Source organism: Neomonachus schauinslandi, chromosome X, assembly GCF_002201575.2.
Source record: "Neomonachus schauinslandi chromosome X, ASM220157v2, whole genome shotgun sequence".
Taxonomy (NCBI): domain Eukaryota; kingdom Metazoa; phylum Chordata; class Mammalia; order Carnivora; family Phocidae; genus Neomonachus; species Neomonachus schauinslandi.
Genome location: NC_058419.1, coordinates 1,638,967 through 1,662,833, shown reverse-complemented (window position 1 = coordinate 1,662,833; position 23,867 = coordinate 1,638,967). Strand labels below are relative to the sequence as shown.

The 23,867-nt window shown below is 64.3% G+C and overlaps 1 protein-coding gene across 2 annotated transcripts; it reads left to right on the top strand.

The window, feature by feature from the left end:
• Positions 1-1,146: 1,146 nt before the first annotated feature.
• On the top strand, positions 1,147-23,311 carry FLNA (filamin A). 2 transcript variants are annotated; one of them, XM_044911792.1, is made up of 47 exons: positions 1,147-1,634; positions 4,665-4,913; positions 5,013-5,110; positions 5,224-5,371; positions 5,889-6,007; positions 6,096-6,173; positions 6,272-6,434; positions 6,530-6,730; positions 7,249-7,386; positions 7,472-7,595; positions 7,689-7,825; positions 7,911-8,104; positions 8,265-8,378; positions 8,468-8,611; positions 9,278-9,401; positions 9,492-9,652; positions 9,738-9,828; positions 9,917-10,086; positions 10,355-10,472; positions 10,570-10,832; positions 11,025-11,622; positions 11,725-11,898; positions 11,981-12,143; positions 12,222-12,382; positions 12,472-12,642; positions 13,056-13,179; positions 13,272-13,428; positions 14,053-14,242; positions 14,398-14,421; positions 16,684-16,931; positions 17,029-17,124; positions 17,291-17,393; positions 17,480-17,620; positions 17,712-17,840; positions 18,032-18,205; positions 18,302-18,463; positions 18,558-18,761; positions 18,839-18,991; positions 19,084-19,206; positions 19,328-19,594; positions 19,742-19,879; positions 20,059-20,174; positions 20,700-20,832; positions 21,570-21,746; positions 21,926-22,144; positions 22,231-22,431; positions 22,811-23,311. In XM_044911792.1, the coding sequence occupies exons 1-47, from the start codon at positions 1,262-1,264 to the stop codon at positions 22,996-22,998; spliced, it is 7,941 nt and encodes a 2,646-aa protein (XP_044767727.1). In that variant the 5' UTR covers positions 1,147-1,261; the 3' UTR covers positions 22,999-23,311. The 2 variants fall into 2 exon arrangements, with proteins under 2 accessions (XP_044767727.1, XP_044767728.1); XM_044911793.1 differs by lacking the exon at positions 14,398-14,421.
• Positions 23,312-23,867: the final 556 nt, after the last annotated feature.

The following is a 23,867-nucleotide window of genomic DNA, read 5'->3' as shown; positions in this document are numbered from 1 at the left end:
CCTCCCATGGTTCACCCACATCAGTATCCTGGACCCCTGTCCTTCGGGGCCCCCTCTGCACTGCCACGGGTCCTTGAAGCCCACCCAGACCCAAGTACTCAGAGCCTGCCAAGCCTTACTGGAACTCCTGAGCAGGCCCTCTGGGTCTGGAAGACTCCCTCTCTCCCACGCCCCCTGCCAGGCTGCCTCCTGGGGCCATTGGGGGAGGCACTGCAACAGGAGAGGAAACCCCCAGCACCCCAGGTGGATGGCATGGTGGGTCAGGCACACACTCGCTGTCTGCACGCCTCACTGGGCCCTCTGCCAGTGCCCATTGGCACGCCCAGTCCCTTGCAAGACTGCTTGCTCCTGGAGTGCTGGCGGCCTCCTGGCCCAGTGCCCCATTTCCTCCCGGGTGGAGTGGGGAGGGAGGGAGGCGGTGGGGACCGGTGGGATGGCGGGCGCAGGCGGGCGCAGGTGCGCAGGCCAGGGCCGTGTAGAGCGGGAAGGCGGGCCTGGCACCGGGGGTCTGAGGCGGCTGCTTCCCTGGCATGGGGCACGCGCGCAAAGCGCTCGCTCGCGGCGGCGCCTGGCCTGGGAGCCGCGCTCTCCAAGGGCCCGCTCTTGGGGTCGGATCCCTTCCCGCTGCGGCAGGGGCGGCCGGCCAGGGTGCGGCCGGGGAGCCCCAGGCGCAGGAGTCCGGGGTAGGGAGAGGGCGGCGGGGGCTGCTGGGGCTACTGGGGCTGCGGGGACGAGCCGGAGCCCACGTGACTCAGGGACCAGGAACAACACCCCCCACTCCTCCGCAGCGGCCTTGGAGAAGGAAAGTCCCTTCTATGGCGTGCCTGCTGGAGGCCAAGTGGTCCAGCGCCAGAGGCTGCTCAGCCTTTCCTTGCTGCAGCATTTCCTGCAGTGCTGGTGCAAGGCCACGGGGCTAGGGTGCGCCTTGACCCATTCAGGGCCCAACGACCCTCCCCGGAGCCTTGGGGTTGGGTCCGAACTGCCAGGACTAGGGGCTGAAGGGGGCATTCCGACGGGCGGGGCGGGGCGGGGCGGGTGCGGCCCGAAGCCCCACCCACAACCCCGCCCCACTGTGGCTCCGCCCCCACTGAGCCGGCGCGGCCGCCCCCCCCCCGCCCGCATTTAAAGGGCTCGTTCTCTCCGCAGCACAATCCCCGCTGCCTGCCTCGCCCTGTGAGCGCGGAGGTGCCTGCAACTTTAATTAAAGGGCCGTCCCCTCGCCTAGGCGGCAGCACCGCCCCTCAGCTCCTCGCGCCTCAAAATGAGTAGCTCCCACTCCCGGGCGGGCCAGAGCGCGGCAGGCGCGGCTCCGGGCGGCGGTGCCGACGCGCGAGACGCCGAGATGCCAGCCACCGAGAAGGACCTGGCAGAGGACGCGCCGTGGAAGAAGATCCAGCAGAACACGTTCACGCGCTGGTGCAACGAGCACCTGAAGTGCGTGAGCAAGCGCATCGCCAACCTGCAGACGGACCTGAGCGATGGGCTGCGGCTCATCGCGCTGCTGGAGGTGCTCAGCCAGAAGAAGATGCACCGCAAGCACAACCAGAGGCCCACCTTCCGCCAGATGCAGCTCGAGAACGTGTCCGTGGCGCTCGAGTTCCTGGACCGTGAGAGCATCAAGCTCGTGTCCATCGGTGAGGGCGTGGGTCGCTCCCGTGGCACGGGGAGGTCGAGGTTGAGGGCGGGGGCTCCACGCATCCTCCCCTCTCTCCTGGGCCAGCCCCTCCCAGCTACGTCCCCCCAGCCCCCGCGCTGTCCCCAGGGCCGCCAGGCTCCAACACGCAGGCCTCGAGAACAAAGGCGCGCTGGCAGGCTGGCCGGGCGTGCAGACCGCTACGCGCCCCCGCCCGCCGCACCCCGGCTGGCCCGCGCCCAGGCTGAGCTCACATCCTCCGCAGGCCGCGCCCCCGCCACTGCACCCGCCGTGGGAGAGGGCCTGCGGAAGGCGGGCACTGGCCAGGCTCTGGCCCTGCGCCCAGTGCCCCATCCTTGAGGAGGGGGAAGTCCCGAGCTCTCCACCCACCCCACTCCCTTCAGCAGTTTGGGAAGGGCTCTCTGGCCTTCAGGCGCTCCTGTAGTTCCTAAACGGGGTGTTGGAGCTTGTGAGTCCCATTGTCTAGGGCTCTTGGCTGTTTTGGGCCCTGGGAGATGGGTCCTTCCACTGGAGATGGCTCCAACCCCCAGTTTAGATCTCTCCTCGAGAAACTTGTGGCCAGAGAGGACCATAGCTAGGAAAAGGGTACTTGAGATGAGGTGGCCACTGAAGGGAGCTGGTTTGTAGTCCACTTAAACACCAAGTTACTGTTGAGCTTGGGCCAAACTCTTGCTTCCATGTAGGACTTGCTTTTCTGCATCTAGAATGCACAAGCTGGTTGGGAGGTACTCCAGCGTGCACTGGGCTCACCGCCAACCCAGTGTCCGTGTCACTGGGCTGGTGAGGTTGGCATTGACTGGACCTACTGCAGCATCCCAGGCTCTTCTCAAGATGTGGGCCATTCAGGGACCTGCACCGGAACTGGTGACTCGGGGGTAGTGTGTTCCCGCGGGAGGAGGAGCGCTTTCTTTTCTTTACAGTTCTTCCAGTTGTCCCTAAAGCCATGAGCCTTGCTGAGCCTGCGAGTCTGAGGGACACAGGACTAAGGCGCCCCCAGCCACTCAGAGGGCAGGTCTCCAGGGTCCCACCTCTTTCTTTGGAACGCCAGTTGAGGCTGAGGCCCACCCCTCAGTCCCAGCCTCAGTCTAGCCAAGCTGAGTCATCTCTGAGTCTTGGGTGGGGGGGCAACCGGATGTGGGGAGGCAGGCCACACCCCAGCTGTCTAGGGGGGGTCTCCTCCACCCTCCTCCCTTCTACTCCTCCTCTAGTGAGCTGGCTGGAGCAGGCCTAGTTCCCAGAGCTTTGCCATATAAGGCAAAAAAATGTTGGAAAGCAGCAGTGATTAGGGGAGGGAGGGGGCAGGCTAGCCCGGGGGCTGGGGAAAGGGGGTGGGATGGGGCGGGGCCATCCAACCAGGCTGTCTCCCAACCCTGGGCCCTGGTTCTCTTCCCTCCCTCTTTTGTCAGGGGGATGAGGAGGGCTTAGGCTGGCCTCCTGTGGACCAGGGGGAGGGCCCAGCCCAACCCACTCAGGCTGATGAGCTTGGCCTTGTGTGTCCCAAGTCACAGTAGGACTCTGGAGGAGGGGGCCTACTAGGAAGCTCTCTGGCTGGTCCTGTGCCCTTGGTCTTCTCTGAACCTTCCAATCACCTCTAGCCTGAGGCCCCTTCTCTACCAGCCCCGCCTGCTATTTGGGGACAGCGCAAGGCAGTAGTGCAGAGCTTGGGACCAGCCGCAGTCTGGGAGCGGGGAGGCTGCTCTGCTTTGAGTGGCTCAGCCAGTCCTCGAGGTCCTGCCTGCTGGATTCAGGCTGCCTACCATTGATGGCCCTTTTGGTGGTGTCCATCCCCTTCTTCCCACCCTCGAGTTGACTCATCAGACAAGTATTTTCTCTTGATTTTGACGGGGGGGGTGGGGGGGTGGGGGGGTGCAGGACTCCAGTGGCTCTTAGAAAGCCCTCCCCTTTTCAGGGCCCCACCCTTAGGAAGCTGCGACCCAGAAGTGCCTTGGGTGGGGCCCAGAGCCTGGAGGGGTTGCCATGGTGACAGGGCGCTAGGTGCCCGCCCTAACCACTTCCCCTGTGGTGAGCTTGGCAGCCACCCGCCTGAGGCCCAGTGCCCCGTTAGGTGGTGAAGAGGGCAGGCGGCGGGCGAGCTCTGCTGAGGCAGCAGGACTCAGGGACCCCACCCATGGCTTCTGCCACCCCAGCTCCCAAGCTGGGGCCCTGGGTGCCCCGCCCAGGCTCATCAGTTCTGCCTTTCTCCTTGCTGGCTGAGGGGGTCTCTGGAATGTGTCCTGCCCATCACCCTGGCTGGCACGCAGCTCAACCACTGGCTCCTTTGTCCTCACCCCCACCCTCCCCAGGCCTGTTCCCAGTTTGGGTCTGTGGAGGGTGGGGGCTAACCGAGGAAGTGGGGGTGGGGCTCACATCCTCCACTCAAAGGGTCCTTGCCCAACGCCTCTACTTCCCCTGCCTGCTGCAGCCCTGGGCCCTGGGCCCACCCACCCACCCTGAGGCAACAGTTTTCTTTCCCAACTGCCCCACTGGCCAGCCTTCCTCTTCCTCCACCCCGGCCCCATCCCCCCTCCCCTCCAGGGTCAGGTCAGGGGTCTCCTATCTTGGCCTGCTGGGGCCACACTGCTCCTCCTGCCCAATTCCCTGGAGACCCCCTGGAGCTGGGCAGCTGCAAAGCACCTTTGGGGGAAGGGCCCCTCCAGAGGCCGCCCTGGGCCCTGTCTGCAGCCTGGGTCTGTTGTCTGTCCTTCCTCTGCCGCCCCCCCGCCCCACCGTCCAAAGGGCTTCCAGCAACACTCCTCATTGAGCTGTATCGTCACCATGTGTCAATGTGGGGGGTCTCCCCCCTCCCCAGAAGTCTCTTTCATCTCCTTTACCCCCCACAGAGACCCTGAGCAGAGAGGGCAGGACCCGCATGCCACCCCCTCAGGGAGCCTCGGCCTCCTCCCCAGGGACCCCTTGCTGCCACACTCTGCTGCCTGGGAGTGGCCTGAGGCTGCACGCGTGCGCACTCGGGCCCCTGCCTGCTCAGCGCTGCCACTCGCTTTCCTCACAGACAGCAAGGCCATCGTGGATGGGAACCTGAAGCTGATCTTGGGCCTCATCTGGACACTGATCCTGCACTACTCCATCTCCATGCCCATGTGGGATGAGGAGGAGGATGAGGAAGCCAAGAAGCAGACGCCTAAGCAGCGGCTCCTGGGCTGGATTCAGAATAAGCTGCCGCAGCTGCCCATCACCAACTTCAGCCGGGACTGGCAGAGCGGCAGGGCCCTGGGTGCCCTCGTCGACAGCTGTGCCCCAGGGGAGGGGTGAGGGAGTGGGGGGGCGGGGTGGAGGAGACAGCCTGCCAGGGGGCCCTGGGGGCACCTCCCTCCAACTCACAGCCTTCCTTGTGCCGCAGGCCTATGCCCTGACTGGGACTCCTGGGATGCCAGCAAGCCCGTGAACAACGCGAGGGAGGCCATGCAGCAGGCTGATGATTGGCTGGGCATCCCTCAGGTACCCCCTGCCTGTGGCCATCTGGGGGCTTGTGGTCCCCGTGGGGAGATGTGTCACATGCCAGGGACTTGACGCTTGGAGGTCACATGGCTTCTGTCTGCCATCTGTGATAGGTGATCACACCCGAGGAAATCGTGGATCCCAATGTGGACGAGCACTCCGTCATGACCTACCTGTCCCAGTTCCCCAAGGCCAAGCTGAAGCCAGGAGCTCCCCTGCGGCCCAAACTAAACCCAAAGAAAGCCCGAGCCTATGGGCCAGGTGAGGAAGTCGGGCAGGGGATGCTCTGCGTGCTGACCTCATCCCTGCAGGACTTGGAGGTCTTGGGAACTCTTCGGTTACATGGGGGCTAGGTTATCAAATGCCCCCTCCGAGTCAAACGAATGGGTCAGGGCTGGTCAAAACTGGCCACTTGGCTAGAAGTTCCCCCTGAGGCGTCACCGCAAGGTGGAGTGTGGTCAGGGAGGCACGACCCAGCCGCGTGACTCAACAGAGACAAAACCCAGCCAGGGTATCGCACAGGAGCTAGGGCTCAGGCAAACCCAAGCGAGAGTGCCAGAAAACAGACCCAGGCCTGTCCCACAGCAAGAATGAAGCTGGGGCACGAGGCCAGGCTCTGTGTGCTGGGCCAGGGTTTACCTGCCATCCGCTCGCCCGGTTCAGAGCATTCCCGACGGGGTGACGGCAGGGAAGGACGCTGGGCCCGAAGGGGGAGGTGCGCTGGGGTGAGGAGGCAGCCCTACGGGCCGGCTCAGAGCTCCTGGACCCTGCCTGGCAGGCATCGAGCCCACAGGCAACATGGTGAAGAAGCGCGCGGAATTCACCGTGGAGACCAGAAGTGCTGGCCAGGGAGAGGTGCTGGTGTACGTGGAGGACCCAGCCGGCCACCAGGAAGAGGTAGGGCCACCGTCAAGCAGGCGGGCAGGGCACGGCACGGCGGTGCCTCCGTTCAGAGCAGGGCCTCATGTGCTCCTTCCCGCCACAGGCAAAGGTGACTGCCAATAATGACAAGAACCGTACCTTCTCTGTCTGGTACGTCCCCGAAGTGACGGGGACTCACAAGGTGAGCCCTCAGCCCTCAACCCAAGGGGAGGCTGGTGGGGGAAGCGGTGGCTGGAAGGCCCTGCCCCTGCCCTCACGGTCTGCCCCTCCTGGGCACAGGTCACCGTGCTCTTTGCCGGTCAGCATATCGCCAAGAGTCCCTTCGAGGTGTATGTGGACAAGTCCCAGGGTGATGCGAGCAAAGTGACCGCCCAGGGCCCTGGCCTGGAGCCCAGTGGCAACATCGCCAACAAGTCCACCTACTTTGAGATCTTCACAGCAGGTGAGGAGGGCGCTGCTGAGGCTGGCAGGTGTGAGGGCAGAGCGGCGGGGGGCCGGCAGCGGGCCGGGAGCTAAGCTGCGGTTACGCTGTGGCAGGGGCTGGCACGGGCGAGGTGGAAGTTGTGATCCAGGACCCTGCGGGCCAGAAGGGCACCGTGGAGCCTCAGCTGGAGGCCCGGGGCGACAGCACGTACCGCTGCAGCTACCAGCCCACCGCGGAGGGCGTCCACACGGTGCACGTCACCTTCGCCGGCGTGCCCGTCCCTCGAAGCCCCTACACTGTCACTGTTGGCCAAGGTAGGCCGGTCCCAGCCGCCCCCAAGTGGGGGCGCTGTAGACTGGGCCTCCCTCCGGGCGAGACTCACTCCAGCCCTAGCCCCGGCACCCTGGGCCTCTATGCTTCCACTGTCTGGGCTCTCTTTCCTCCCCTGCTGGGGCCCTTCCTCCTCCTCCTCTCGCCCTTCTCCGTCTCTCTTCTCCACGCTTTCACCTTCGGAAGAGCTCGCTCCAGCTGTTTAGAAACCTGCTGCTCTCTGCTCTGCCCACGGGGTCCACGGTACTTGGATCTGTCTTCCTCTGGGAGGGGGCGGGCTGGGCGGGGGGCGGGGGGCTGCTGGCGGCTGGTGTGGAATTGCTGGGAGGAGGCCTGGCCCACAGGTCCTGGGGTCATCGTTCTTTCCTGCATGTCCTTCACCCGTCTTGTGGGACCACGTTCCGAGGGACCGCCAGATTCTGGCGGCCCAGCCCTGTGGGAGGGACGGGTAGGGGTCACCCAGTGCCAGCTCCCAGTGGCTTAGCTGGCCCTTTCCCCGCAGCCTGTAACCCGGGCGCCTGCCGTGCCGTTGGCCGTGGCCTCCAGCCCAAGGGTGTGCGGGTGAAGGAGACTGCGGACTTCAAGGTGTACACAAAGGGCGCCGGCAGCGGAGAGCTGAAGGTCACTGTGAAGGGGCCCAGTAAGTTGGGCCGCGGCTGGGATGGGTGGTGGTGGCCTCAGGACCGCTGCTGGCCAGGCCTGAGGCCCTCCCTTGTCTTGGGCAGAGGGCGAGGAGCGTGTGAAGCAGAAGGACCTGGGGGATGGCGTCTATGGCTTCGAGTACTACCCCCTGGTCCCCGGCACGTACACTGTCACCATCACGTGGGGTGGCCAGAACATCGGGCGCAGGTGAGGCCCCGGGCAGAGCCCTCAGAGCCCAGGCGGCACGCTTCTCCCCCTGTGCTGGGCCCTCAGCGCTCCCCTGTGCGGCTCTCTTCACAGTCCCTTTGAGGTGAAGGTGGGCACGGAGTGCGGCAACCAGAAGGTGCGGGCCTGGGGCCCCGGGCTGGAAGGCGGAGTCGTGGGCAAGTCGGCCGACTTTGTGGTGGAGGCCATCGGGGATGACGTCGGCACCTTGGGTGAGCTGCAGGCCGTGGCGCGGGCGTCCGGGGGCAGGCGGCAGTGAGGCCCCAGGGTGCTCATGCGACTGGCGGCCGTTGTCAGGCTTCTCGGTGGAGGGCCCATCGCAGGCCAGGATCGAGTGCGACGACAAGGGCGACGGCTCCTGTGATGTGCGCTACTGGCCCCAGGAGGCCGGCGAGTACGCCGTGCACGTGCTGTGCAACAGCGAGGACATCCGCCTCAGCCCCTTCATGGCCGACATCCGCGAGGCACCACAGGACTTCCACCCAGACAGGGTAAAGGGCGCGTGCTGCCGGCCCCCTTCTGCCTCTGCCTGGGGACTTGGGGAGGCCTGGCTGTGCTGGTGGCCCCGACTGCGTGTTCCTGCCACTCTGGGTCCTTGGGGGCCTTGCCCTTGGTCCCCTGAGATCGGGGGGGGGGGGCATCTCTCATCAGGTGAAGGCACGTGGGCCTGGACTGGAGAAGACGGGCGTGGCTGTCAATAAGCCGGCAGAGTTCACGGTGGACGCCAAGCATGGTGGGAAGGCCAGTCTCCGGGTCCAAGTCCAGGTGGGGTGCCCACCCGTGGTGGGGTTGGTGCGCGGGTGCCCAGGCCCGGGCCCTCATCAGCGGGCTGCTCGTCCCTGCCCACTTCGCAGGACAACGAGGGATGCCCCGTGGAGGCGGCAGTCAAGGACAACGGCAATGGCACTTACAGCTGCTCGTACGTGCCCAGGAAGCCGGTGAAGCACACGGCCATGGTGTCCTGGGGCGGCGTCAGCATTCCCAACAGCCCCTTCCGGGTGAGCAGCCCCGTAGCCCATCTCCCTCGGGTGCCCGATCCAGCTCCGTTAGGTAGACCTCCCAGCCCGTACAGATCCCCCGTCCCAGGTGTACAACTCGATGGTTTTGAGTACATTCAGGGCTGTGCGGCAAGGATCACAGCCAAAGGTTAGGCTGTCTTCATCATCCGGAAAAGAAAGCCTCTACCCCGCACGCCCCCTCCCCCAGGCCCGAGCAAGCCCACTCCGGACGGCTGCCGTGGATGCGTATGCACGCAGTACGTGGCCTTCGTATCGGGTTGCTGTCACTCAGCAGCACGTTTCATCATGGCTCCCCCGTACCATAGCACGAGTCCGCGCTTCCCGCCTCTTCACGCCCGAGGAATAGCCTGTGGCGTGGATGGGCCCCGTGGGTTTTTCGCCGTTTGGCCGCTGTGAATAACACCACCGTGAACGTTCGAGGACGAGCGCTTGTGGGGATGAGCGATCTCCTCTTCCCCGGCGCGTCGGTACCTCGGGGTAGGCTTGCTGTGCCAGGTGGCCACTTGGTGTTTAATCGTTTGAAGAACCACGAAACTACTTCCTGAGGTGGCTGTACCATTTAGTGTGCCTGTTGGCCGTGCGTGAAAAAGCCCTGGGCCCCCTCCACGCCGCTCATGCCCTTGCACTTGCCCCTGCGCCCTGCAGGTAAACGTGGGAGCCGGTAGCCACCCGAACAAGGTCAAGGTGTATGGCCCAGGAGTAGCCAAGACAGGGCTCAAGGCTCATGAGCCAACCTACTTCACTGTGGATTGCGCCGAGGCCGGCCAGGGTAAGGGCAAGGGCCTGCCCCAGGCGGGTGGGCGAGCGGGCGAGGTGTCCGGATGCGATCCCAGCCTCTGCTCCCACCCCCCCGCTGCAGGGGACGTCAGCATCGGCATCAAGTGTGCCCCTGGCGTGGTGGGCCCCACTGAGGCCGACATCGACTTTGACATCATCCGTAACGACAACGACACCTTCACAGTGAAGTACACACCGCGCGGGGCTGGCAGCTACACCATCATGGTCCTCTTTGCTGACCAGGTGGGTGCTGTGCTCCCGGCCCCTAATGGTGCTGCGTGTTGGGGCACTGCTGTCCCCTGAGCCCTACTCCTCCTACCCCCTGCAGGCCACGCCCACCAGCCCCATCCGGGTCAAGGTGGAGCCCTCCCATGATGCCAGCAAGGTGAAGGCTGAGGGCCCTGGCCTCAGTCGCACTGGTGAGGATGAGCAGCACCCTGTGGGGCAGTCGGGGCCACAAGGAGGCCTGGGGCAAGGTGCCCTTACATGGCCACCGTGTTTCCTCAGGTGTTGAGCTTGGCAAACCCACCCACTTCACGGTCAATGCCAAAGCTGCTGGCAAAGGCAAGCTGGACGTCCAGTTCTCAGGGCTGGCCAAGGGGGACGCAGTGCGCGATGTGGACATCATTGACCACCACGACAACACCTACACGGTCAAGTACACTCCCGTGCAGCAGGTAGTTACCCGGATCTCCCAACGGCTGCACTCCTCAACTAACCTACCGAGCGTGTGGGCTTCCTCGAGTGGTGGGCTAGGTGGGCTGCTCCAGAGGGCTTCCCACGCACTCTCGATTCCCCGCTGGGAGAGAGCCAGCTTGGAAGTCTGGGAGCGGGAGAGCGAAGCCAGTGTTTCTCTCACCCTCTCCCCGTGCCCAAGTGGGGAAGACACAGGCCGGGGGGACCAAGGTCCTGACTCCTGACTCTGCCTTTCTGTGCCCTTTCCAGGGTCCAGTGGGCATCAATGTCACTTACGGAGGGGATCCCATCCCCAAGAGCCCCTTCTCGGTGGGGGTGTCTCCAAGCCTAGACCTCAGCAAGATCAAGGTGTCTGGCCTGGGAGAGAGTAAGTAACCAGAGCCCTGTCCCAGTCACTGAGGATGCCCCAGGGGCCGCCTCGGCTGGATGCCATAGTTCTCTCCCTGGTTCTGTCATCTCAACAGAGGTGGATGTCGGCAAAGATCAGGAGTTCACAGTCAAATCGAAGGGTGCTGGTGGCCAAGGCAAAGTGGCATCCAAGATCACGGGCCCCTCGGGCACAGTAGTGCCCTGCAAGGTGGAGCCAGGCCTGGGGGCTGACAACAGCGTGGTGCGCTTTGTGCCCCGGGAGGAGGGGCCCTATGAGGTCGAGGTGACTTACGACGGGGTGCCTGTGCCTGGCAGCCCCTTTCCTGTGGAGGCCCTGCCCCCCACCAAGCCTAGCAAGGTAATTGGGGTATGGGGGCCCGCCCATCTTCTCCAGTCTCACCCTCCCCCGTCCTCATTTTTGTCCTCATGACCAGTGGCCCTGCCCGGACCCCTAGCTGGTGGGGGAGCAGGTGGACGGGAGGTCAGGCTGGGGGTCAGGGCTCAGGGAGGTGACACGGGTTTGGCTCCTGACCTGTCCCTCTTCCCTCAGGTGAAGGCATTTGGGCCAGGGCTGCAGGGGGGCAGCGCGGGCTCCCCTGCGCGCTTCACCATCGACACCAAGGGTGCCGGCATGGGCGGCCTGGGCCTGACAGTGGAGGGCCCCTGCGAGGCCCAGCTCGAGTGCCTGGACAACGGGGATGGCACTTGTTCTGTGTCCTATGTGCCCACCGAACCCGGGGACTACAACATCAACATCCTCTTCGCTGACACCCACATCCCCGGCTCCCCGTTCAAGGCCCACGTGGTTCCCTGCTTCGACGCATCCAAAGTCAAGTGCTCAGGCCCTGGCTTGGAGCGGGCCACGGCCGGGGAGGCGGGCCAGTTCCACGTAGACTGCTCAAGCGCAGGCAGCGCGGAGCTGACCATCGAAATCTGCTCTGAGGCGGGGCTGCCGGCCGAGGTGCACATCCAGGACCACGGTGATGGCACGCACACCATCACCTACATCCCGCTTTGCCCTGGCGCCTACACTGTCACCATCAAGTACGGTGGCCAGCCTGTGCCCAACTTCCCCAGCAAGCTGCAGGTGGAGCCTGCGGTAGACACGTCGGGCGTCCAGTGCTATGGGCCTGGGATCGAGGGCCAAGGTGAGGCCCCACCGCGGCCCCTGGGGGCAGAGGGAAGCCAGTGCTTCCGCCTTCCGCGGGCCCCTGGAGCCCCATGCCTCCTCCCCATGCCCGCCCCTGCAGGTGTCTTCCGAGAGGCTACCACTGAGTTCAGTGTGGATGCCCGCGCTCTGACTCAGACCGGAGGGCCCCACGTCAAGGCTCGTGTGGCCAACCCCTCGGGCAACCTGACCGAGACCTACGTGCAGGACTGTGGTGACGGCACCTACAAAGTGGAGTACACGCCGTACGAGGAGGGTAGGCGCTGGGGCTCCCAAGGGCCGGGCCTTGAGACACAGGGCGGCCTGGGCTCCTCCTGAGCCAGCCTGCCCTCCTCCAGGACTCCACTCCGTGGACGTGACCTATGATGGCAGCCCTGTGCCCAGCAGCCCGTTCCAGGTGCCTGTGACCGAGGGCTGTGACCCTTCCCGAGTGCGTGTCCATGGGCCAGGTATCCAAAGCGGCACCACCAACAAGCCCAACAAGTTCACCGTGGAGACCAGGTGAGCAAGTGCCTGAGACGCAGGGGCTGCGATGGGCCTTGAGACCGCAGGAAATAACGGGCTATCCATTTGGACCAGGGGAGCTGGCACTGGGGGCCTGGGCCTGGCTGTCGAGGGCCCCTCCGAGGCCAAGATGTCCTGCATGGACAACAAGGACGGCAGCTGTTCGGTCGAGTATACCCCCTACGAGGCTGGCACCTACAGCCTTAACGTCACCTACGGTGGCCACCAAGTCCCAGGTGAGGAGGCGAGGCAGCTAGGGCTGGTCTGGGGCCATTTGCCAGCCCTCGGCTCTCGCACACAGCTGCCGTCCGTGTTCCCTCCACAGGCAGTCCTTTCAAGGTCCCCGTGCATGATGTGACAGATGCATCCAAAGTCAAGTGCTCTGGGCCTGGCCTGAGCCCTGGCATGGTCCGGGCCAACCTCCCTCAGTCCTTCCAGGTAGACACGAGCAAGGCTGGCGTGGCCCCACTGCAGGTCAAAGTGCAGGGGCCCAAAGGTGAGTGTTCATGTGCCTGGGAGTGGGCGGTCAGGAGAGCACAGTCCTCTTGGGAGGCTAGGGCAGGAGACCGGAGGCGCAGCGCTCAGAGGTTGGGACAGGTATTCAGGTAGTTCACGGAGGAGCCTCGGGTGACAGTGAAGCCAGTGCCCAGGGACAGAGGACCACCAGGAGGTAGAACAGACAGGACTTGGCCACTGGGCAGATGTGGCAGGAGGGAGGGTGGGCAAGGCTCCAAGATGGCACCCAGATTAGTGTCTGGTGTCACAGGGGCTCAGGACCATTCCTAGGGATGGGCAGGCGAGGGCAAAGCAAGGTCTAGGCCTGGGGTGGGGGCTGAGCTGGGTGGTCCAGTATGGTGGGGCTGGGGGACCTGGGAAACTGGCTGAGTCTCTCTCTGGGCCTGGGACCAGGCCTGGTGGAGCCTGTGGACGTCGTGGACAACGCTGATGGCACCCAGACCGTAAACTACGTGCCCAGCCGGGAGGGGCCCTATAGCATCTCAGTGCTGTACGGGGAGGAAGAGGTGCCCCGCAGGTAAGAGGCAGGGCCTCCTGCCTGTGGGAAGGTTACCAGGGCTGAGCACCAAAAGCCCTCCTGACCATTCTTGTTTCACCCCGGCCCAACAGTCCCTTCAAGGTCAAGGTGCTGCCTACGCATGATGCCAGCAAGGTGAAGGCCAGTGGCCCCGGGCTCAATACTACTGGTGTGCCCGCCAGCCTGCCCGTGGAGTTCACCATTGACGCGAAGGACGCGGGAGAGGGCCTGCTGGCTGTGCAGATCACGGTGAGCTGGCTGCCGGGGTGGCTGCCCGGCTCTGCCGGATTGCGGCTCCAGGCACCGAGAAGGCGGGGGCCGAGAGGGGCCTAGGCCAACGCGGCGTGCGGCATAGGGTGTGCGACTAGGGTGAGTGGACCAGTCCGGGGCTGTGGTCTCCCTTAGGAGCCGTGCCAGCGAGGCCAGGTCCCCTGCCTCTAGGATGGTGGTGACAGGCACAGGCCTCCCCGTGCACACGCTTGTTCACTGCTGACCTTGGTGCCTCAACCGGCCCACCTGTAACGTTCTCGTCGGTCATGTAGGAGGACGGGACCTTGATCTTCCAGGGGGAGCTCCCGCTAGTGCGGGAGCAGGCGCTGGGGCAGAGGCCGGGAGCCAAGGTGGTCATGGCGATAAAGCAGGATGGGCATCAATAAGCTCCCTGGCCCCCTGCCTGTCACGGGGGCGGGGGGGGGGGGGGGGGGGGGGGCATTGGGGACCTCCCTTCTGGATCCTGGCCATGGCCAAGGAAAGGACTGACGACGCCGGGCGGTTGAGTGACTCAGAGGCCGTCCCTGCAGCCGTGGTCCCTGGTGTTTGCTCCTCCTGAGGGTCTGAGGTAACCCTGGGCCTCCGCTGTGCTCTGCCGCATAGGACCCTGAGGGCAAGCCCAAGAAGACGCATATCCAAGACAACCACGATGGCACGTACACGGTGGCCTATGTGCCAGACGTGACGGGCCGCTACACCATCCTGATCAAGTACGGTGGTGACGAGATCCCCTTCTCCCCGTACCGCGTCCGGGCCGTGCCCACCGGAGACGCCAGCAAGTGCACGGTCACAGGTGAGCCAGGCTGCCGGCGGCCGCGGCGCTCCGCACGGGGCTGGGGTGCGCCTGTGTGCAAGGGCTCGCTGCTTGGGGCGGCGTGTGGGAGTGGGGGCCGCTCCCTTGAGTGACTCACCTGACCTTTCTCCTTGCTCTCTGCCCTCTCACCTCAGTGTCAATCGGAGGTCACGGGCTAGGTAAGCTGCTTGCTGGGGCCACTCCCAATGCCCCTCCTGCCCAGAGGGCAGCTTCCTTTTCCTCTTCCGTGCCGATTCCCAGGACAGTTCCAGCTGCAGCTCTTGGCAGGGACAGGGGGGGAAGCTGGAGGGATAGTGCCCAGGGAGGCCTCCAGAGCAGAGCATGAGTGCTCCGGCCCTCCCTCTCTCTGGGCCTCCGTTTCCCCATCTGAGACGTCGGGTTGCAGCTGAGAGCTTTGGGGTGAGGTGCATCCTGAGAAGCACCCCACTGGGGGCTCTGGGGTCTGGGGATCTTGGCACCCTGGGGAAGCCCCGGGGGCGGGCAGCAGGCCCTGCCTTCTCACTTCCTCCTTCCGTGGCAAGGGCTCCTGCACGGGCTGAGGGGACAGGGGGTCTCCCCTCAGCAGTGGGAGTCCCCCGGCCCTGGCCAGATCCACAGACCTCCATCCCCATCTCCCAGGGGCGTCTGGGCCCCAGGCCGGGGGAGGTTCGGACTGCATGAGCGGGTGGGGCGGGTAGTGCAAGAGCAGCAGCGTCCGACTGCTTGGGCGGGTAGCAGGGCAGGGCCCAGCCCAGCCTCAGAGCCCCAAAGTGCACTCGGCGGCCTGCCCGCCCTCCCTGCCTCCCTCCCTCCCCCTGCCCCCCACCCCCCTCCCCCAGCAGTGACGTTATTTAGGCATGGAGGTTCTCCTGCTTGGGCATGGGAGGGGAGCTCTAGCCCCAGCCAGGGACACCAGGGACGCCAGTAAGAGGTGACAGTTGACCTGGGAGCCTCTGGAGGCTGCAGGCCTGGAGCTTGGGTGAGGTGGCCAGGACAAGATTTGGAGGGTGGCTAGAGTCTCGGGACGAGGGCCCAATGGCTTGGTAGAATAGGCTCCAGGATCTGAGAGGACAGGCATGTGTGCCTAGGGCAGGGGAACAGGGCCATGGGGACAGGGGCACGGCCAAGACTTGGCCAAAGGAGTGGTCTCAGTTTACCTGGCCACTGTGTGCAGAATGGAGGCAAAGAGCCCAGTAGGGGAGCCGAAGTCACCTCTGGATCAGTCATAGTGGTGGCTTGGACCAGGTTGGTGGCGATGCGGCTTGAGTGGGGAGCCAACTTGGGGGGCGTAGTCTGAGGACGGAGCAGCCGAGACCCGCTGATGCACTAGGCACCGGGCGGGCCAAAGCAGCCGCCGACTGGGCGGTGGTCCAGATCACGAGCTGGGCAGGACGGGTGTGGCTGTGAGGCGAAGCCTCCCAGGGCAGGGCGGGCAGCAGGTGGCCAGGTCTAGAGCTTAAGTGAGCCATGGAAGGCCAGCACGGAGCCCAGTGCCGCAGGAGCCCTCGGCCAGGGGTTTAAGCCCCTTAAACAGCCCTTGACTGGGCTCGGTGGGTCACATCAAGCACTCTCACTGCCAGGCCTCGCAGCCCACGGCCCCCCAGGCCTTCACGGCTGAGCTCAAACCATAACGTCACTGCCCCCCCCTCCCCTCGGGCACTCTGGGGCCCTAGAGGCTGCTCAGCTGCTCTGCCCTTGCAACCTAGTGGCGGTGGCTGTGGCTTGGGCCTCCCGTCCCTCTTTCCCTGGTGCTGCCCCCCGCCTGCTGTGCGTGCTGCTTGGGCGCTAACCCCCCGCGGCCTCCCTGCTTCCCCGCTCCCGGCTCCCTGCCTGCGCCGGGCTGCACCCGGCCGCCCCTCCCCACCAGCCTCCGGTTGAGCGAGTGTTCTCAGTTGTCAGGAAACTCCAGTTTCGCCTTCAGGCCTGGGGGGTGGGAGGCAACTGTCACAACCCCCCCCACCCCACGCTGCAGCAGGACTCTGCCTCACCGCATCTGCACACGGCACTGGGGTCCAGGGCCAGGCTGCAGGGACGAAGGCTGCTGTGCACCCAGCCAGGGTGGTGGTGTTGGTCCACAGCACTGGCTGAGGCCAAGTTGGCAGGGGAAGTGGCGGCAAACACTCGTGTCCGGACGGTAGCGGCGGCCTCATGGGCCTCCCGGCCCCTTCCTTTCTCCCAGACACCTGTGTGCCCCCATCGGGCCTTTCCCATGTAGGGCTATCCCCAAGACAGGACTCCCTGGCTTGAGGCAGCTCAGGGGAACCTTTCCTGCCTTCTGAGAAACCACTCACCGATCCAGCTTGGGGCGGGGGGTGGGGGAGGCCTGGCTGCGCTTGGTGGTGGCAATAAGAAGCCTGGGCGGGCGGCAGGCAGATGGGAGCAGCTCAAGTGCTGAGCTCACACGCCGGCCCCCCCTTTGGGGACCTGCCCTGCCCCACCAGGTGCTGGCATTGGCCCCACCATCCAGATTGGGGAGGAGACGGTGATCACTGTTGACACCAAGGCAGCAGGCAAAGGGAAGGTGACCTGCACCGTGTGCACGCCCGACGGCTCCGAGGTGGACGTGGATGTGGTGGAGAACGAGGATGGCACCTTTGACATCTTCTACACAGCCCCCCAGCCGGGCAAATACGTCATCTGCGTGCGCTTTGGTGGCGAGCACGTGCCCAACAGCCCTTTCCAAGTGACGGTCAGGAGGGGCCAGGGTTGAGGGGTCTGGGTGGAGCCTGCCCTGTCCCTGCCCTGTGTGACGCCAGAATCTGCAACTCTTCTGTGTTGCTCTGCAGGCTCTAGCCGGGGATCAGCCCACAGCACAGCCCCCGCTTCGGCCTCAGCAACTGGCCCCGTCTTACACGTATGCCCAGGGTGGCCAGCAGACCTGGGTACGGCCTCAGCTGCCTCGTCCTGGCTCTCCTGGCCCGAGGGGACACTTGGGGGCTGGCCAGCGGGGTGTCCTGTGAGGCCCCATCCTGCTATGCGTGAGGACGGGCCCCTGGGACTCCCTCCCCTCCTACAGCCCCTCACTTGGGCCCTCTGTCTCCACTGCAGGCCCCAGAGAGACCCCTAATGGGTGTCAATGGGTTGGATGTGACCAGCTTAAGGCCCTTCGACCTTGTCATCCCCTTCACCATCAAGAAAGGCGAAATCACGGGTGAGTGGGAGCAGGAAGGAGCTTGGGAGCCAGAGAGGCGAGGGTTTGCCAGCAGGTGCCCTGACCCTGGCCCCACTGCTCCGCAGGGGAGGTGAGGATGCCCTCGGGCAAGGTGGCACAGCCAGCCATCACTGACAATAAGGACGGCACCGTGACCGTCCGCTATGCCCCCAGTGAGGCTGGCCTGCACGAGATGGACATCCGCTACGATCACATGCACATCCCAGGTGCGCCTTGCAGCAGCCTGAGTTCGGGGGGCGGGGAGCCTGGGGAGGTGACACCAGGCCCCATTCCACATGGCCCCTTTTCCTGCTTTAGGAAGCCCCCTGCAGTTCTATGTGGATTACGTCAACTGCGGCCACGTCACAGCCTATGGGCCTGGCCTCACCCATGGAGTGGTGAACAAGCCTGCTGTCTTCACCGTGAATACCAAGGATGCAGGAGAGGGTGAGCGGCAGCTCTACTCTTAGCCTGCCTGCGTGCTGAGGGACGCCCGCCCTCATCCAGTAGAAAGCTGGGCACAAGGGAGATGCTCCCTGAATGCGGCTCCCCACCCTGCCGCCCTGGCCTCTGCTTGCCTGCTGGGGCTCTTTCCCCGCCAGCGCACTGTTCCCATCCTCACCCATGACTCTCTCTAGGGGGCTTGTCCCTGGCCATCGAGGGCCCATCCAAAGCAGAAATCAGCTGCACTGACAACCAAGATGGGACCTGCAGCGTGTCCTACCTGCCCGTGCTGCCCGGGGATTACAGCATCCTGGTCAAGTACAACGAGCAGCACATCCCGGGCAGCCCCTTCACCGCCAGGGTCACAGGTGGGTGGCACTGGGAGCACTGACAAAAGCGGGCAGGTGGCAGGGTGGGCACAGTCTCCCTCCGCACCTGGACATGAAGTGACTGTCCCCTGGCAGGTGACGACTCAATGCGCATGTCCCACCTGAAGGTGGGCTCTGCTGCTGACATCCCCATCAATATCTCCGAGACGGACCTCAGCCTGCTGACGGCCACGGTCGTGCCACCCTCGGGCCGGGAGGAGCCCTGTCTGCTGAAGCGACTGCGCAATGGCCACGTGGGTAAGAGGTTGAGGGGCAGGGCCTTCTGGAAAGGAAGGAGGCTGTGAGGGGAGGGCATGCCTTTCCCCAGCTGACAGCCCCGCCCTGTGCCCAGGGATCTCGTTCGTGCCCAAGGAGACAGGGGAGCACCTGGTGCATGTGAAGAAGAATGGCCAGCACGTGGCGAGCAGCCCCATCCCAGTGGTGATCAGCCAGTCGGAGATTGGGGATGCCAGCCGCGTGCGGGTCTCAGGCCAGGGCCTCCATGAAGGCCACACGTTTGAGCCTGCAGAGTTTATCATTGACACCCGTGATGCAGGTAGGTGGTGGTGGCCTACGAGCTGGGGCAAGAGCCCTGTGCTTGGCCCTCCTGGCTCAGCGGCGTCCCTTCCACAGGCTATGGCGGGCTTAGCTTGTCCATTGAGGGCCCTAGCAAGGTGGACATCAACACAGAGGACCTAGAGGATGGCACATGCAGGGTCACCTACTGCCCCACAGAGCCTGGCAACTACATCATCAACATCAAGTTCGCTGACCAGCATGTGCCTGGTGAGTGTGGTCACCATGATCGAGCTGCCCCCACCCCTGTGCCGGCAGAAACGTAACCTGTACGATGTGCGGGCTGTGCTCTCTTCCTGCAGGCAGCCCCTTCTCTGTGAAGGTAACAGGAGAGGGCCGGGTGAAAGAGAGCATCACACGCCGGCGACGGGCCCCTTCGGTGGCCAATGTTGGCAGTCATTGCGACCTCAGCCTGAAGATCCCTGGTAGGAGCTGTAGGGAGTCAGGGAGGGGCCGTGGGGAGTCCTGGGCGCCAGCCCCAGGTGGCCCAAAGCAGAGGGGTGGGGCGCAGGACTCTTGCTCACCAGGCTGTCCCCCTACCTGCAGAAATTAGCATCCAGGACATGACAGCCCAGGTAACCAGCCCATCAGGCAAGAGCCACGAGGCCGAGATTGTGGAAGGGGAGAACCACACCTACTGCATCCGCTTTGTGCCTGCCGAGATGGGCATGCACACAGTCAGCGTCAAGTACAAGGGCCAGCACGTGCCTGGGAGCCCCTTCCAGTTCACTGTGGGGCCCCTGGGGGAAGGGGGAGCCCACAAAGTCCGTGCTGGAGGCCCTGGCCTGGAGAGGGCTGAAGCCGGAGTGCCAGGTACGCCTGCTGCTTGCGAGGCTTTTGCTCTTCTGGGCTGGGGTGGGTTTGAGGAAGTAGCTAGCAGCCATGTTGCCGTCAGCCATGCTTGGAGGGGACTGAAGCTGGAATAGCGGCCCTCTCTGAGGACACCCTGTTTTCCCACAGCTGAATTTAGCATCTGGACCAGGGAAGCTGGTGCTGGGGGCCTGGCCATTGCTGTTGAGGGCCCCAGCAAGGCTGAGATCTCCTTCGAGGACCGCAAGGACGGCTCCTGCGGTGTGGCTTATGTGGTCCAGGAGCCAGGTACCGAGAGCTTGGCTGGGGTCGGGGGAAGCGGCCCCTGGGTGTGGACAGCTCCACCTTACTCCCACCCTCCACCCTGAGGTCCCAGGGCCACCCAGGCTGTTTGTGGGAAGTGGGAGCTGTAAACACCGATAAACAGGAGCCTTCCAGCATGCCCTCTGTGCTCTCTCCCTGCCCAGGTGACTACGAGGTCTCGGTCAAGTTCAACGAGGAACACATCCCCGACAGCCCCTTCGTAGTACCTGTGGCTTCTCCGTCTGGCGATGCCCGCCGCCTTACTGTTTCTAGTCTTCAGGTGAGGCACTGAGAGAAACCGCCTGCCTGGGGCTCCTGGGCCCGGCCAGACCAGAACCGCTGCACAGAGCAGGCCTTGACCCCGTGTCGAGGGACCCGCCCAGCCCAGCTCGGGGCGCCGGGCCTCTGCTCTGGCTGCCGGGCCTCTGCTCTGGCCGGGTGCAGCCCATGCTTGGGGTTGGCAGAAGCACCCCTGCCGCTGTGTGGAGTTTTTCTCGTGTCTCAGGTCTAAAGGCTTTGAACAGGGCTGAGGTTTAAAGAGGGATAGCCTGCCAGGGCTGAGTGCTGCCCACAGCGCAGGGCTGCCATGCGTTCCTGCTGCCTGTGTGTATGATCACAGAGTGTGGATCTGGGGGCGGGGGCGTGTGCATGTAGCTTACCGGTCCCCAAGAATCAGTGGCTCTCCCTCTTTAAACCAAATTGGACGCCAGATGGGTAAGTGTAACCCCAGGGGCCTTCCTGCTGCTCGGGCCCTGCTCTCCCGTGCCCCAGCCACCCTGTCTAACCACATCTGCTGTGCTTCCAGGAGTCAGGGCTAAAGGTCAACCAGCCAGCCTCTTTTGCAGTCAGCCTGAATGGGGCCAAGGGGGCGATCGATGCTAAGGTGCACAGCCCCTCGGGAGCCCTGGAGGAGTGCTATGTCACAGAGATCGACCAAGGTGAGGCCCTGTCCCTGCCCGGGCCACCCACCCATCTTCCCTGGCCCTGCTGGGAGCAGCGGGCCTGCCCAGCTGGCTGGAAGCAGACAGAGTACAAAAGGAAGGTACAGATTCCATAAGCAGGGCCCAAACGCTGGGGCTCCCTCAGCCAGGCGACCCTTCCCCCATTCGTGACCCAAGCCCTTGGCCGGGGGGCGGGGAGGTTCTGGCTCAGAAGCCACAGCTGCTAGGAAGGAGAAAGCCTGCTGCAGGCAGTGCGATGCAGTCTCCTGAAGGAGACACCCGAAGTCTAGCTACGGGGCTGGCCCACTCCTTAGCCAGGGCCTGGCACTTGCCAGATAGGTCTGAGGCAGCCTGGAGGTGAGAAGAGCCGGTTCAGCCGATTCCACTAGTCTCACAGCTGGTCCTGCCCCTCCACAGCCACGTGACCTCAAGTTCCTGTTGCCTCGGTGCCCCTGTTCACATGCGGAGGCTAAGGCCTTCGTGGTAACCTGTTTAGGGAGGCAGAGAGGCAAGGCAAGTGTTTTGCTCGTAGATTTCCGTCCAAATGAGCACCAACAGTGAGCTGCTTGGGCATCTCAGGCTTCAGGAGGTCTGGGGTGCGGGCTGTGGGTGCCCAGTGTGGTCCCTGGAAGAAGTGACCTGCTGGACCGGTGGGCAGGGGAACCTCCTCACAGATGCCACTTGCCCGGTTTTGGAGGGACCTCAGGCCCACGGCGTGCCCCTCTGTTCCTCAGATAAGTATGCTGTACGCTTCATCCCGCGGGAGAATGGTGTCTACCTGATTGACGTCAAGTTCAATGGCACCCACATTCCTGGGAGCCCCTTCAAGATCCGAGTTGGGGAGCCTGGGCATGGAGGGGACCCAGGCCTGGTGTCCGCCTATGGAGCTGGCCTAGAAGGTGGGGTCACAGGTAGGTCAGCGGATGCAGCTTCCAGTGTGTGGACACGGCTGCTGGGGCCCTTCCCCCAAGTTCTCAGTGACAACAGGAGGCGTGCAGAGGTGACAAAGCTATGCCGGGGGGTGGGGGGTGGGAGTCACGGGCTGGGGCAACAGTCCAGGCCAGCTCTTCCTGACCTCCCACGCCCCCAGGGAGCCCAGCTGAGTTTACCGTGAACACGAGCAACGCTGGAGCGGGTGCCCTGTCAGTAACCATCGATGGGCCCTCCAAGGTGAAGATGGATTGCCAGGAGTGCCCTGAGGGCTACCGTGTCACTTATACTCCCATGGCACCTGGCAGCTACCTCATCTCCATCAAGTATGGTGGCCCCTACCACATTGGGGGCAGCCCCTTCAAGGCCAAAGTCACAGGTGAGACCTGCACCAGACTGCTGGTGCCCAGCCCAATGCTTGCCCTCCGGCCATCTCTTAGCGCCCTAACCAGCTCTGCCCTGCAGGTCCCCGTCTCGTCAGCAACCACAGCCTGCATGAAACATCGTCTGTGTTTGTGGACTCCCTGACCAAGACTGCCAGTGCCCCCCAGCATGGGGCCCTGGCAGGTTCCACTGATGCCAGCAAGGTGCTGGCCAAGGGCCTGGGGCTGAGCAAGGCCTACGTGGGCCAAAAGAGCAGCTTCACGGTGGACTGCAGCAAAGCAGGTGGGTGCCCTGGGCCCCGCCCCCGCCCCTCCAAAAGACGAGGCCGGAGAGAAGACGGGATGACCAGTGCCTGGGAACATGGGAAGAAGGGGGTTAGGTGGGGCCGGAGTGCCCTTGCGGGCATGCTGGTCACTTCTAAAGCCACTTCCCCTCTGGGCTCCCTGCCATCTTTACCCTTCAGGAAAGTGGCTTGGGAGGAGCCGGACTTTCCTACACTGGCCTGGGGAGCAGGGGTGCTGGCAACTCTTTAGGAAGGGCTGTCACCCCGCAACAGATGGGGGCAGCATGGGGAGGAAACGAAGACAGAAAGAGGGGTCAGCGTATTCTCCGCTGAAGGGAGGAGTCTTGGGGCTTAGAACTGAGGCCTCTTGCCCACCAGGCAACAACATGCTGCTGGTAGGGGTGCATGGCCCCCGGACACCCTGCGAGGAGATCCTGGTGAAGCACGTGGGCAGCCGGCTCTACAGTGTGTCTTACCTGCTCAAGGACAAGGGAGAGTACACGCTGGTGGTCAAGTGGGGCGATGAGCACATCCCAGGCAGCCCCTACCGTGTCCTGGTCCCCTGAGTTCTGCCTCTGCCAGCTGGCAGCTCCCAGGATGAGACGTGCCCCACACCCATCCCCCAACCTGAGCAGCCCCCTGGTCTCCTCAGCCCCGGAGCCCCGGCCGGCCCTGGCCGCCCCATCACTGCAGCCACCCCAGCCCTGCGTTGCACTCACCTGCCTCCACTTGGGTAAAGGAGAGAGGCGAGCAGAGGTAGCCCTTTGGTGGCTCTGCCTATCTTCTTTGGTTCTGGGAGGGGTGAGGGATGGGGTACTATGCACAACCACCCGCTAGTTCTCTTCCCTAGCCGAGAAGAATAAAGTTCTGCTTCCATTCTCCTGAGGTGGCTCTAGCTTTCTTGCAAGGGTGCCATCTAGATCTCCAGGCCCGGCACCCAGGGGCTCCTGCTTTTCCCCACCCGTGCACGCCCCACCCAACAACTCCCACCGGCCCACTGGCACTCAAGTGTTCTCTGCCTTCGTGGGTTCAGACCAATGGAAGGGGAGAGATGCATAGCACAGCAGAACAGGACCTGACACCGGTGTGCTCTTCCCAGGCCACACCAGGAACAGACGCTGTCCTAAGGGAAAGCCAGGCCATGACCAGACTGCGAGAGGCAAAGTGCTGGATGGGAGGGCCAGATAAACAGGCCTGGAAATCCCAGCAGCTCCTGGCCATCTCCCAGGCTTCTTAAATGTGTCATCATCCCACGGCATAAGGGGCTGAAATGAGGACCTCTGCCCCAAGGCATCTCGAGGCCCCTCACTGGACAGGCGGCTCCATTCAAGGTGCTGCTCACTGGCTGCAGTTCGCCCCACCCCAGCTGGCCGTGCCTTATGCGCCCTCCTCCCCTGAGAAGGCCTTGCTGTGGGTCCCTCTTCCCAGCACAGTG

What these genes read in the sequence shown, in the direction of transcription:
- FLNA (XM_044911792.1), top strand. Translation starts at nt 1,262, where the DNA reads ATGAGTAGCTCCCACTCCCGGGCGGGCCAGAGCGCGGCAGGCGCGGCT. An exon ending in CATCAAGCTCGTGTCCATCG is followed by an intron (nt 1,635 to 4,664) that starts GTGAGGGCGTGG and finishes CTTTCCTCACAG; the next exon opens with ACAGCAAGGCCATCGTGGAT. An exon ending in AAGTGACGGGGACTCACAAG is followed by an intron (nt 6,174 to 6,271) that starts GTGAGCCCTCAG and finishes TCCTGGGCACAG; the next exon opens with GTCACCGTGCTCTTTGCCGG.